This window comes from Eleutherodactylus coqui, chromosome 3, assembly GCF_035609145.1.
Source record: "Eleutherodactylus coqui strain aEleCoq1 chromosome 3, aEleCoq1.hap1, whole genome shotgun sequence".
In the NCBI taxonomy this organism is placed as follows: Eukaryota; Metazoa; Chordata; class Amphibia; order Anura; family Eleutherodactylidae; genus Eleutherodactylus; species Eleutherodactylus coqui.
The window spans coordinates 283,160,434-283,174,102 of record NC_089839.1 but is presented as its reverse complement, the minus strand read 5'-3'; the positions used below and the strand labels follow the sequence as shown (position 1 = coordinate 283,174,102).

The 13,669-nt window shown below is 44.2% G+C and overlaps 1 protein-coding gene across 1 annotated transcript in view; it reads left to right on the top strand.

Annotated features, from left to right (window-relative positions):
- Positions 1 to 2,763: 2,763 nt before the first annotated feature.
- SHISAL2A (shisa like 2A) overlaps positions 2,764 to 13,669 on the top strand; it is a 77,152-nt gene continuing 66,246 nt past the window's right edge. Inside the window, exon 1 of the mRNA XM_066594762.1 lies at positions 2,764 to 3,095. Coding sequence (XP_066450859.1) covers positions 2,914 to 3,095 — 182 coding nt within the window. The 5' untranslated portion in view covers positions 2,764 to 2,913. The remainder of the gene's footprint in view (positions 3,096 to 13,669) is intronic.

Sequence of the window (13,669 nt, the reverse complement as noted above, 5' to 3'; positions counted from 1 at the left end):
CTACTGGGAGCACTATAACGTTGTCACTTCAGACAAGTTTCAATGGTGTAAATACATGTTGGGTGTCTTGTGTATTGTCACTTTTAATGCCTGTAAAATGAGTGTTTTTTTGCAAAGGGCACTTTCCTCAGGCGGCATAAAGGCTTGGGGCAACCCTGCCTGTTAGTATTTATCATTTTACACTAGTGATTTTCATCCTTCATGATACATAACTCTTAAGGTGTGCTGCAACACTCCGGAACTAATTTTGAGGAGCAAAAAAATTCTATTTGCAAGAAGTACCTCCAAAGATGAGTGGGGGAGCATGGCCGTTACTCACACAGAAAGCTTCACTTTCAACGGTGCTTTCTTCTGTCTCAAATAGCAAATATATGGTTGACTCTTGGGATGTGACTACTGGGGAGAGAATGGTGGAGATCTGTCTGTGATTACGGGGGAGAGAATGGTGGAGATCTGTCTGTGATTACGGGGGAGAGAATGGTGGAGATCTGAATGTGATTACCAAGGGGGGGCAGAGGGGGGGGGGGGGGGCGGAGAATGGAGCTCTACATGTAATTACTGTGGAAGTTGAGGGACGTAGGAAACCCATTTCTCCAGATAAGTGGGAATCCTATCCATGGTCAGCCTTAGCTACGTGCAACCTGCACAGAGTACCTGCCGCTAGCTTGTATGAGGTTCATCAGGTAGATGTAGGCTGGGAAAGCTTTCATTAGGTCCGCCTGGCCAAATGATCTTCCTCCATGCAGCAGCGTCTTGTGGAGCTACATGAATCATCATCCTCCTAGCTTTGTCTCTTCTCTGATGTTCTGAGGTGCTGCTGTCATCTGATTGGCGTCCCCACAAGACAATTACTTAGTTCTGCTACTGTAGTTATGCCATGAGTTTGGTTCTGGGGCTGTATTTATGTTATGAGCTCAGATCTGGTATTGTAGCTATGTACTGAAGTTGGTTTTGGTGCTGTATTTATGTCATGGGCTTGTTTCTGGAGCTATATTTATATTATAAGCTAGGTTCTGGCATTGCATCTATGCACTGAGCTTGGTTCTTGCTGTATTTAAGTTATGAGTTTGGTTTTGGCATTGTATCTATGTACTGAGCTTGGTTCTTGCTGTATTTGGCCTCCTGCAGACGGTCGGGTCAGATCCCGCTGCGAGAGTTCTTGCAGCGGGACTCCTCCCGGCGTCTCCCCGCTCTGCTATGTGCCGGCTGCTGCCCAGCCTGCAAATGCGTGGTGCAGAGCCGGCGAGTCACTAGTGACATTTCTGTGCGGGGCTCGCACAGAAATAGGACATGCCATGAGTTTTCACGCGGTCTAATCACGGCAGCGGGCACTGGTGGAAATTCTGCGGGAAATCCCGCTGCGAAATTTTCACCTATGTGCAGAAGGCCTTTATGTTATGAGTTTGGTTTTGCTGCTGTATTTATGTTATGAGCTTGGTTCTGATACTGTATTTATGTTATGGGCTTATTTCTGGAGCGGTATTTATGTTATGAGCTAGGTTTTGGCATTGTATCTATGTACTGAGCTTAGTTCTTGCTGTATTTATGTTATGAGCTTAGTTCGGGTATTGCATCTATGTACTGAGATTGCTCAGTGTTGTCTCTATATACTGAGCTTTGTTCTGGAGCTGTATTTATGTTATGAGTTTGGTCCTGGGGCTATATTTATGTTATGAGCTTGTCTCTGGTATAGTATTTATTCAGTGAGATTTTCTGGTGTGAGTATGCAGCTATCTTGCTGCTTTCTTCACAAGCAGTATACAGGCAGACTGCCTATTGGTGCAATGAGTATCTTTTTTTTCTGACAATGGGCGGGTAACAAAAAAATTCCGCATAGGGTGCCATCTAACCTAAAACAGGCATCTGATCCCACCCACACCACATGTGTCAATTGTTGAAATTACGCTTAAGGCCGCCTGCAGACGGGTGGAAATTCCACTGCGGGATTTCCCGCGGAATTTCCGCCCATGGAAGCTGCCATAGGGTTGTGTTAACAAACGCAATCCTCGGCAGACGGCCGCGCAAAATCTCGCGTGGCAAATAAATCGCGGTATGCTCTATCGAGCCCCGCACAGAAACGTCACTCCCCGGCCACCTGCTCCGCTCTGCGCATGCACCGGCTGCCCGGCAGCCAGCACATGAAAGAGCCGGGGCCGCGGGAGCAGGTGAGTGAGGCGCTGCTCTCTGCAGACGCTCGGGTCAGAGAATTCTCGCAGCCGGATCCGACCCGGCCGTCTGCAGGCAGCCTTAATCTACTGTTCACTACAGCTGTTCCTGTAGTACCCTATACTTAATTATACTCTTCACCTAATGCTAATGATCCTGCACAAGCAACAAATGTAAGCTATCTGGTGTAATGACTTTCCAACTCGCTATTAAATAAGTTCAGCAGGTTCCTTTTCGGCCATATTGGAAAGCCATCTGCTAGAAATGGCGATAACTATGAAAAATATCCGAAATGTTCTGTAAAAATGCAATCGTACTACACATGGATCACTGGTGATAAATCAAATCTAGTATATTGTGCTTAGGTTGAACTTTTTGAAACTCTGCTTAGCATAGCACTAGTCTTTATTCTTTTTTTATCCTTTAGTGTCTCTTCAGTATTTTGTATTGCGATCAGCGTAAAAACTATTCTGCTTGCGTTCAGCGTATGTTCCTATCGCCACCAGAGGGAGACAGAGTTGCATCTTGTGCCAGTTATCAGAGCTGCCTCTGTATAAGGAGCATCACTTGTGGTCCTGAGGAGAGCAGGGATGCTGAAGATGCAGCTGTGAGGGTCTCATGCTTCTTTTCAGGACTATGGCACTCATCTTTTTGTCCATGGGATGGTGGTAACAAATTTCTAATCTCTCCATTGGGACTTCTGGTGCCTTTTCATGTTGTTTGCTTGGTGAAGCACCCAGGAAGACTATGAGTGCGGAGTGCTCCAGTTACACCACAGTAGAGAAGGTGATGGTAGGGGCGTTTAACTGTCCGAGGGTGGACAGTGACCTGGGAGCCATATATTGCTGTGGATTTAAGGACTTCAAATATTGCTGTGATGACCCCAACAGTTTTTTCCCCTACGAGCACAGTTATATGTGGTGGCTGAGGTAAGACTGCTGTCTATAGCACTGTAAGTATTAGTTTGGGATGAATGAACTTCCTTTGGAGTCAAACAATTGAGGAAAATGAAAGAACTTGAAACTCAAATGTTACTTTTTTGTATCCTTTTAACTATGGCTGAATTTGTTACTTATGTCTTTCTTTGGTGCTGATGATCACTTACTAAGTTACTATGTAGCCGAAGAGTTACTTGGCAGTCTTATGAAGGACACATTGCAGTTTATCATTCCGTTCATCCAGGATATTCTGGGTTCCAGCTCCCATAACGGAATCCCTAGTGCAGGGGTGAATTTAGCCTTAGAGGGAAGAATAAAAAAAACATTTATGAGGATTAATGAGCCCATTTTTAGCTCTACCTCTTGCAAAGGTTGGGATTTTTTAACACTTTCAACTGCAGAGCGCAACACTGTGAGAGAGCAGTGCATCTGACTTCAAGCAAGTATTGGGTTGCTAGTTCAGGAATGGCATGATATACCAGCATAGGTATAGGCACAACTGTCTCTGATCTCTGAGTGGATGGCATAGACCTTCCCCGAGTAGTTAAAAAAAGTTATTTCTGTCTGATCTCAATATATCATACTACTACATGTTCATTACTATGTCTAGGGGTGTGCCTAACCCTTCTGCTGCTCGAGCTGAACAGCAATATGGTACATATATACACATGCATACACGGACAGACTTACTGAGGAGTTGTTCCTTGCACTTTTTTGGATCACCCTGGAGCAATTTTCTTTACCTGCTGCTGGCTGCTTTCTGAAGGCCTTGCATGCAACCAAGTAAGGGCGCCCACCCACTGGCGATTTTTTTTTCTTTGCGTTTTTTCTCAAGAGCAATTAGAATTGAATGTACTCCTGTCCACTGGCGTTTTTTTTTGCGTTGCGTTGCGTTTTTTAACATAGGAACTGTCAGTTGCATATGTGTCCTTATTTTTCTCCTAATGCACCCATGAAAGTCAATGGAAATTAATGGAAAAGCCGCGAAAACGCGGCAAAAAACGCCGCGAAAACGCTGCGTTTTTCACGCACAAAAATCGCAAACGCCAGTGGGTGGGCGCCCTTAGGGCAGAACAATGCCTGGGGAGGGCTCAGTAACCTATATTCTAACTATACAGTGCTGATTGGCATCTGGGCACAGATTTTGAAGTTCTGGTGTTGCCTGATAAAGTTGTTATCCAGTAATTCAAAAAAGCAGCAGCAAAGTTGGCCTGAAATGAAAAGAAAAAAAACTGTGATGGCATGCAGTGATGGCAATAAGACCAGCATGTGACCACTGATGCCAATGATCGGCTGCAGTAGTCACATGCTAGTATAGCATATTTTTGCTGGCAACCGGTAAGCAAAAACCATTAGGCAGCCAACAGAGCATCTGCGCTGGATCAGAGGGAGTCTGAGGAGCTGAGGAGGTGAGCGCTGTTTTTTTTCCATTTTCTAACACCTGGAGATCTTCTGCAGTTTTTTTTTTTTAACTAGTAGACAACCCCTTTATTCACATGTAGCATGTTTGATCCGGATCTGCATCAAAATCTGCACCAAAATCCATGTCAAAATCTGCGTGTAAGGGCTTAAACACATAAGCATGTTTTATTCCTGTTATGCTGCCGTGATAATCACAGTCGCATAGCGGGACAAAACGAAACCATTGATTTTAATGGTTTTGTTTTTACTATCGGTATTCTCGCCTGCTAATATTGTGTTTACCTGAAAATAAGGGGACCCACAAGAGGCAATAGGTCTTACTTTCGGGGATGTCTTATCATACTTACTTAGCAGGCTTGGTCCAGGTCCCTCCGGCTGCTCTCCGGAGCTCTGATGCACTGACCCGCGGAATGGATTGGCCAATTCACGATGGCCATGATTGGTTATTCAACCGCTGCTCAGCCAATCAATGCAGAGCTCGATGAACGAATCACAGCCATCGCATTGGTTCATCAAGCGTTACATAGATTGGTTCTCAAACGCTGTTCAGCCAATCAGGGACATCGCTTCCTGGAGGTGGGATTTATAAATCCCATAACCAGGAATTGATCTTCTGTAGGAGGCACTGCAGAGCTCCAGACAGCAGCAGGAGGACCCAGACTGCGCCTGCTAGGTAAGTATTCCTTTTTTTTATGTAATGCAGCTAGGGCTTATATTTCAAGCCTCCCTGAAAAACCGGGGTAGGGCTTATTTTCTGGATAGGTCTTATTTTGGAGGAAACAGGGTAGTACAGATGAGAAAAGATAGGGCAGGACCTATCTTCCTGCTGTTTCTTTCAAACTCCTCCGCTATCACACGGTGTTTGAATGGCCAGAGAAAATAAATAAAAAACATCCATGTGCAACTATGCTCCATATTGCTGCAGTTTTTTTTAGAAACATGTAAACGGATTTCTCAAAATGCATGCACTTTGCTGCTGCTGTAATACACTGCGGATTTTCTGCTGTGTATTTGCCATGTGTAAACATACAGTAGAGGAGACCTACCATGGGTTTCAGAAACATTGAAAGGGTTAGTAGGCACATCCCTGGTGACCTTGGGCAGTTAAAGGCACATTCCTGGTGGCCTAAAGTATGGAAGAAGTTTATAGGCAGAGCTCTGGTGGGTTAGAGCAGAAAAAGGGTTAATGGGCACACCGATGGTGATGATGGAATAGTGGGGTCTTAATAGGGTATATCTTTGGTGGTCTAGAGTAGTGAAAGTTTAGCTAGCCCCAGGGCATGTGTCCCAGTTGCCCCCTCTTTCCACCTCCAGTTACTACCCTGTACAAAATAAAGAACTACAACTTCTAGCATGTCGAGGACAGAATGGATCAACAAATGAAATTACAGGGGAAGAATATAAGAGGGGGGACTTCAAGCCCCAGCATGCCCATGCTGTTATGTGATATTAGAAGAGGAAGTATAAAATAACTCCCAGCACATCCAGGCTGTTATAGTGGCAAGTCAGAAGGTATAAGAGGAGAAAACTACAACTTCCAGTATTTCTATGGCTATAAGATCTCACCCAAAAATCCATCATCACAGGACCTTCACTCTACCCTCTGGAGCTCTGCTCCTGGTGACATCATCACAGGCCCTTCAGCACTAGCATATAGCCTAGCCTCCACTGTTGAGCTCCACCCCTTGTGACATCATCATAAGTCCCTATTCAGTGATGCTCTCCACATTAAGGAAGGTCATGGACACCTTTGGGAGGGGCACATAACTTTTGTTCACTTAAATGCATGTATTTGGGGGTGACAATGATTTTTGCAATACGGTTTTATTGCACTGTTTATCTTCTGCAACTTCTACACGTTACTTTATATAGACAGTACAGTCTAAGCCTCAAAAGGAGATCCATCAGTGAGGCTGGACCAATGGCTTACTTTTCAGCCCTTATCCCTTCTCTCCTGCACTTTGTATCAGAAATTTATGACTGAGTACGAACGGGTGGAGGACACATGAGGAGTGTGATCTAGTTGATTTTTGTTTCTTTTTTAAAAAGTTAAATTGTAGATCCCTACTAGAATGTGCTCCATGCTTGACAATGTCGTCTAGTGTACATCTTGTGCCATGGATGCAGTTCTTGACCAGCCGTTCAAGGGTACATACTGCTGTATGAGATGTGAGTGTGTTACACATTTGGAAGCCTAGATCCTGGATCTAAATGAGCAACTTGCAACACTGAGATCCATTGACCTTATAGAAAGGAGTTTGCTGCTCCCTGAGCATACACTTGCTGGGGTACCTCCGGTGGTGGATGGTAGTTTGAGTGAGCAGGATGATCAGGTAGCTAGCTGGGTGACAGGAGGGGTAGAGGGAAGAGATCCAGGGAGGCTAGCACTGAACTGGCACACCCCAACAAGTTGGTAGCAAAGTTGGCAGATGCGGGAGATGCCATTACAAGGTTAGCATTGGTGCTGCATGACATGCCCTCTGACTGTCAGGCAGATGACCAAGAAGGGGAAGGGGAGCGCAGGGCGGGCTAGACAGGTCCTAGTAGTGGGGGACTCAATTATTAGGGGGAGAGACAGGGCACTCTGCCACAAAGACCGGTATTGCCAAAGGTGTGTTGCCTTACTGGCACTCAAGTTCGACATATCACGAATTGGGTTGACAGATTACTGGGAGGGGCTAGTGAGGATCCAGCTTTCATGGTGCACTTTGGCACCAATGACAAAGTCAGAGGTTGATGGAGGACACTTAAAAATGATTTCAGGGATCAAGGATCTAAGCTGAGGGCTAAGTCCTCCAAGGTAGTTTTCTTGGAAATACTACCTATGCCATGAGCCACAGCAGGGAGGCAGCGGGAGATTATGGAGGTAAACAAGTGGCTTGATGTAGGAAGGAGGGATTTGGGTTCCTGGAGAACTGGGATGACTTTTCGGTTGGCTACAAGTTCTATTGTAGGGACGGGCTGCATCTCAATGGGGAGGGTACAGCTAGAAGGCTAGAAGGTTGGAGGAGTGTTTAAACCTAGGACTGGGTATAGGGCAACACGAGAAATGGGGGGAAGACAGTGTAACCAAAGTTCCGGGACTAAGGAATGGAAATATAAACTCTATGGCAATGAATGCAAGAAGTCTCACTAGTAGGCTGGGTGAGCTTGAAGTGACAATGTCTGAAGAAAAGTATGATATAGTGGGAATAACGGAAACATGTCTTGATGATAAATGCGACTGGGTGGTGAACTTAGAGGAGTGCAATCTCTTCAGAAGAGACCATGGGAACCAGAAAGGGGGAGGGGGGGGGTAATGTCTGTAACTGAAAACGTATTAATAAGACAAATAAAAGAGGTGTCAAACCGCAATTAAGTAATTATTATGGGAGACTTTAATTATCTGAATATAATATGGGAAGATGAAAATTGCGAATCTCACAAGGGTGATAAGTTCTTGAGAACAATTAAAAAAAACTACGTTACCCAATGGGTACAGAAGCCAACTAGAGGGAGGTCCATTCTGGCCTTATTAATAACCAACAGACCGGACAGAATCATGGGGGTGCAGGTTGAGGGTCACTAGGGAAATAGTAACCACAATAAAATTAATTTCAAGTTGTCATTCAATAGAGATACATGTTGCATCGGGTCGATCGCCGTGGTTTTGGAACGCACGACGTGCAGTCCATTGTGGCGTGATGATGTCACTCTGCTTCCTCTATGCAATTTTCAATCCATAAGGGAAAACCTTATTCACTACACCCAGTATCTCACTGAACACAGATGTTGATTTGCCAAACTTTTATAACCTTTCTTTCTAGGTGTTGTATTTAAAATGACCTTTTAGGATCCTAAAGATATATAATCGTTAATGGTTTGTGCTTAGTATTGATATAAAATGTAATTTATATTGTTATCATTTTTCAGCTGTAATTTCTGTGCAAAAGAAAGCGAATACTGGCTCATCACCTCATATGGTTTAATCACTGGAAGTGGATGGTTCCAGGCCCTTTTCTGGCACATACACTTAAGTTGGACATATAAATACCAAAAATTTCAATTAACAATAAAATTCACAATCAAATTCCATAAATTGGTGTTTGATGATAAAACCCGAATAATCACAGGTAAATGATGGAGTCATAGTTCTTCCTAAATGTCTGGTACACTGTAATGTGTGTTTTCCTCTATGTCACCATCCATAGGTGCCGCTAGTGCATAAATATAATCATATATATGTTAATAAATAGATAAAATTATAAACAATGTCAATTGATTAATATACATATATTCATAAACAGTCATAAAAAACACTTCCGAATATGATCGTCTCACCCTCCTGTAGTTGTTCTCTCTGTGTCCCGCCATGATTATTGTCAATGGCTACCTTAAATTAGATTCCAAATGGTATGTTGTTATTAAATGTTGGTCTTACCTAAACTTTTTCTAATATTTTATTCAGACCAAATGGGACCAGGGTATTGAGTCTGAAAATCCAGAACATCTCCGTGTTTTCAAGCGGGTGAAAGATTTTGATGATATACGTTCTAGTGGTATAACTTTTAGGTGACTCACATCACAATTATGTTTTTCAAGTAAATGTCTGGATACACTATGCTTAGTGTATCCTTTGAGTATATTAAACCTGTGATTGTTGACTCTACATCGAAGAGTATTAGTTGTTCGGCCTATGAATCGTAGGCCGCACGTATATTCAATTAAATAAATAAGAAAATCTGAACTGCAATTTAAAAACTCTTTATTCTTAATGGGGTCTTTTTCTTGGCCCTGGGTAATGGTTTTCCTCCCATGATAAATTATTTTGCAGCACTTACACCAGTTTAGGCCACACCTGTATACCCCCACCAATTTGATTATGTGGTTATTTATAAGTGGCTCATTTTGAATCTTGTTTTTTTGGCAGGAGGGGCCAGAATGTACTTGAGGGACCATTTCTTTCTAAAGATCACCCTGGGGGTTCCTTCTATATGTTCTCCCAAAAAAGGGTCCCCCCCCCCTAGGATTCCCCAATAGTTGGTTAATATATTTTTAATTTGCTGGTGTTGGAGGCTGTATTTTGTAATGAAAGAAATTGAAGGATTTTGGTTTCTTTTGATTGTTTCCTTTTTGTTGGAGGTAATTTTCTGTTTTCCTAAGCCCGTCATGGCGCCCCCAGGGACCCCAATACTTACCTGCGGATCCGGCATCCTACGTCCCGCATGACGCTTCAGCGTGATGCGCCGCAGCGTTATGTGACACGCCGGCCACGTCACATGACACGCCCACAGTGTCACATGACGCAGCCGGCCACGTCATATGACGCGGCGGCGGTAGGCGGGGAAGCGGTTTCATGCTATCTTCAGCTGTGCTACAGCGGAAGATAGCATGACGGACGGCTTCCATTGACTACACCCGCGGCAAATAGAACAGGCCGCGGGTTAGGTTGGGTGATTTCACAGTGCAGAATTCAGCGGTGGAACTCTTTTTATCATATATTAGGGTGCGTTCACACAAGTGTGTGCCATAGATAGGTGCGCACAAAACCATGCACGCACGTATGTGCACAAACACGCGTGAATGCAGGTCCATGCCTATTGCCTTCAATGGGGCCGCAGCTGCTGCCGGCAGCCCAATTGAAAGCAATGGGCTGCTGGCAACCCCTGCAGTGATTTTCGAGGAAGGGCTTTAAATATAAGCCCTTCCCTGAAAAATCATCCCTGTTTGTGTAAAAAAAAAAAATAAAATAAAAAATATATGTACTCACTTCTCTGCTGCTGCCATGTAAATAATCCCCACGTGGAGTCCCCTTGTCACTGAACACTGTGACAGCACTGACAGGGAGTAAAGAATCCCCTGCCACAGCTGTGACAGCTGTAGCAGAGTATTGTGATGTTCTCCCATTGAAAGCAATGGGCTGCTGGCAAGCCCTGCAGGGATTTTCAGGGAAGAGCTTTAAATATAAGCGCTTCCCTGAAAAATCATCCCTAGAATGTGTTAAAAATAAAAAAAAATTATACTCACCTATCCTCAGCTGCGGAGGCTCAGGCACATCCAGCCTGTCTTCTCCCTGCACTGCTCTGAAGCTCTTTCAGCAAGTGGGGATTTAAAATCCCTGCCTGCTGAAAAGGCTGTATCTGATTGGCTGAGCGCTCAGCCAATCATAGGCAGCTCTCAGCCATTCATTGAATGACAGCTGAGTGCTGTCTGTGATTGGTCACAGCACTCAGCCAAACACAGGCAGTGCTTGGCCATTCATTAAATTCATTGAAAACCGCTGTGTCCGGCTCCGGTGCTCCGTCATCATTGCCTGTGTTCATGTACAGTGTTACGATCATGTGGGCAAACTAAGCAAGGGGCCCACATTATCGTGACCAATGAACAGATATACACACAGGTTTCAGACAAAACTCGCCCTGTGATACAGAAAGGATGACATGGCCCTACCTGAGCGGGGACATCGCCCCAATAAAGGGCAGCCCAGCGGTGTTCGGATCTGGGCGCTAGCTGCTCTTGGAACCACGCCACCAGAATATGACACATACACAGGCCACGTGATAGGGACAAGTGGACAGAGTAAGATGACACACAAAGCCAGAATACACAGCATACAGCAGCCAAAATGCGACCACTAGTGGCAGGTAGTAAAGCTGAATATAAATACTAGGTATTAGTTGACATTTTGCTGAAAACGTGAAAGCTAGCGGGCCACTTCACGGCTCGTGGCTATACCGCTAGTCCCTACACTAACCAGGAGTCCAGCGACACCAGACACAGATCAAACCACAAGCTGCACCAGGACAGAACAGAGCACAGATCACACAGCAAGCTGCAACTGGACAGAACAGAGCACAGATCACACAGCAAGCTGCAATAGGTCAGAACAGAACACAGATCACGCAGCAAGCTGCAGCAGGACAGAACAGAGCGCAGATCACACAGCAAGCTGAAGTAACATGACTGCACACCTTGAAAACCAGACAAACACTGACAGGAGCTGGGTTTATATGTGAGCAAAGACCCAGGGGATTGGCTAGCAGGAGATCACCACACCCAGCCAGCTCAATCATTCAACACCTGTGAGCTGTGCTGCTAGACCCCTAGTACTACAGGTCCCAGCAGCACAACATAACATACAGGCTGCATAGAAGTCTATGGGAGGTGCACAAATGCGCACTCAATACTTGCATGATTGCACCATACGCTGAAAGATTCCACGGGAAATATGACACATCTGGACCTCATTAGGTTAAATAGCCTTTTAAATCACAGAAGGGGTATGTCGCACATGCATGTGAACCGGCCCTGCGTGTGCATTAGATTTTTATCACGATTATAGGCAAATACAACACAAACAGGTCTGCTCTGCTGAATACCGCAGGCTATTATGCCTTTCAATACAGCTGAATGCAACTGCGCAATTTACATTTTTCATAATGGGAGTCGGGCAGTAATAGATTGCGCCCAGCAAGGAAGAGCTTTTACAGAAAGCTACTTGAGAACTGCAGATATACACATCTATATCAGCAGGGAGCAACGTCTAATGGATGCATACAAGTCGGATTTACAGCTATATCCTCATAATGTAACAGTCACTGGATCAGATATTATAGAATATTGTGGTTTAGTGCATTACATACCTTTTCAAGCAGTTTTTATTGATTTTTAACAATATAAGTAGAGTGAGGCGGGAGGTACGCTATTACTGCACTTGAATACATGTTTTATGGAGAACTTCCAAGGAATGCTATGCCAACTTTTTTCTTTTGAGTATGACCAGTTATACAAGAGCCCAGGAGACTGAGATTTAGGGCTCCTATACACGTTTTTGTGCAAGCCGCAGCGCAAGGTATTTGCGCTATGAAGGGCATATTTTTTGTGCATGCAGGGCATGTTCGTTTTTGTACAGTAGATGAACACACCCAGATTTAAATGGCTATTTAGCTTAATGAGTTGCTAGAACTAGTGTTCTAGTTCAAAAAATTGCGCAGCGTATCGCACATTTGTGTTCACATTGTGTGTGCATTTGCACACCTCCCGTAGGCTCCTATGGGGATCTTTGGTGCGCAAATACGCACAAAATAGAGCAGGTCCTATTTTTTTGCAAGCGTGCAAGATGTGTATGAACCCATTTACATCAATGGAATCTGTTCTCTGCCTATTGCATACACAGAATTTCCATGAGCAAATATGCCCGTGTGAAGGAGCCCTTATACTGCTGATTTCAGGGTCCTTAAGCCCGTCCCATCTCAGGACATCTATATACATAAAGGTGAAAGCCCTGACTGGCTGAATGGCCACTAATTCTCTAACTTCCCAGTGTCGCACAAACATGAAATTTGGCAGGACCATTCTTTAGGTCCTAAATAGGAAATATAAAGGGGTCGCAACTCGATTATTCAATGCTAAGTGCAAAAGTATTGGCACCCCTGTGTAATGTGACTTCCGGGTGTCGTACAAACATGAAATTTGACACGACCATTCTTTAGGTTCTAAATAGGAAATGTAAAGGAGTCACAACTCGATTATTCAATACTAATTGCAAAAGTAAGTGCACGCCTATGTAATGTAACTTCCTGACGTCTTACAAGCATGAAATTTGGCGTAAGCATTCTTTAGGTCCCAAATAGGAAAAGAAAGAGGGTCACAACTTGATTATTCAATGCTAATTGCAAAAGTAAGTGCACCCCTATGTAATGTAACTTCCCGCTGTCATACAAGCATGAAATTTGGCACAAGCATTCTTTAGGTCTTAAATGAGGAGAGTAGGAGGGGTGGCACATTCTGCAGAGGGACATCGATACATGCAGCCTGAGGAGAATCTAACGCTCCTCTATATGTATACATATTTTATTCCTCGGTTACTCTAAAGTAAACTTGACTTCATAAAATTTTCTGTACAAACAACACGTAAACACCTGTATCAAATTAACTCGAGCGAAGCCAGGTATATCAGCTAGTATATGCATATACATGTTTGTTAAATCCTTGGCCAGGGTGAGTGTTGCAGACACTTGTGAATGGCGCTAACACTAGTGTATGGATTAAAGGGATTTTTTGTTATTAGAAAAAAAAATCTGTACTTACCTATTCCTCCACGTTAGTCTTCCTACTGCATCTTCTCCTCCCCAATCTTCTCCTGGCTTCTGCAGTCCCCCGGG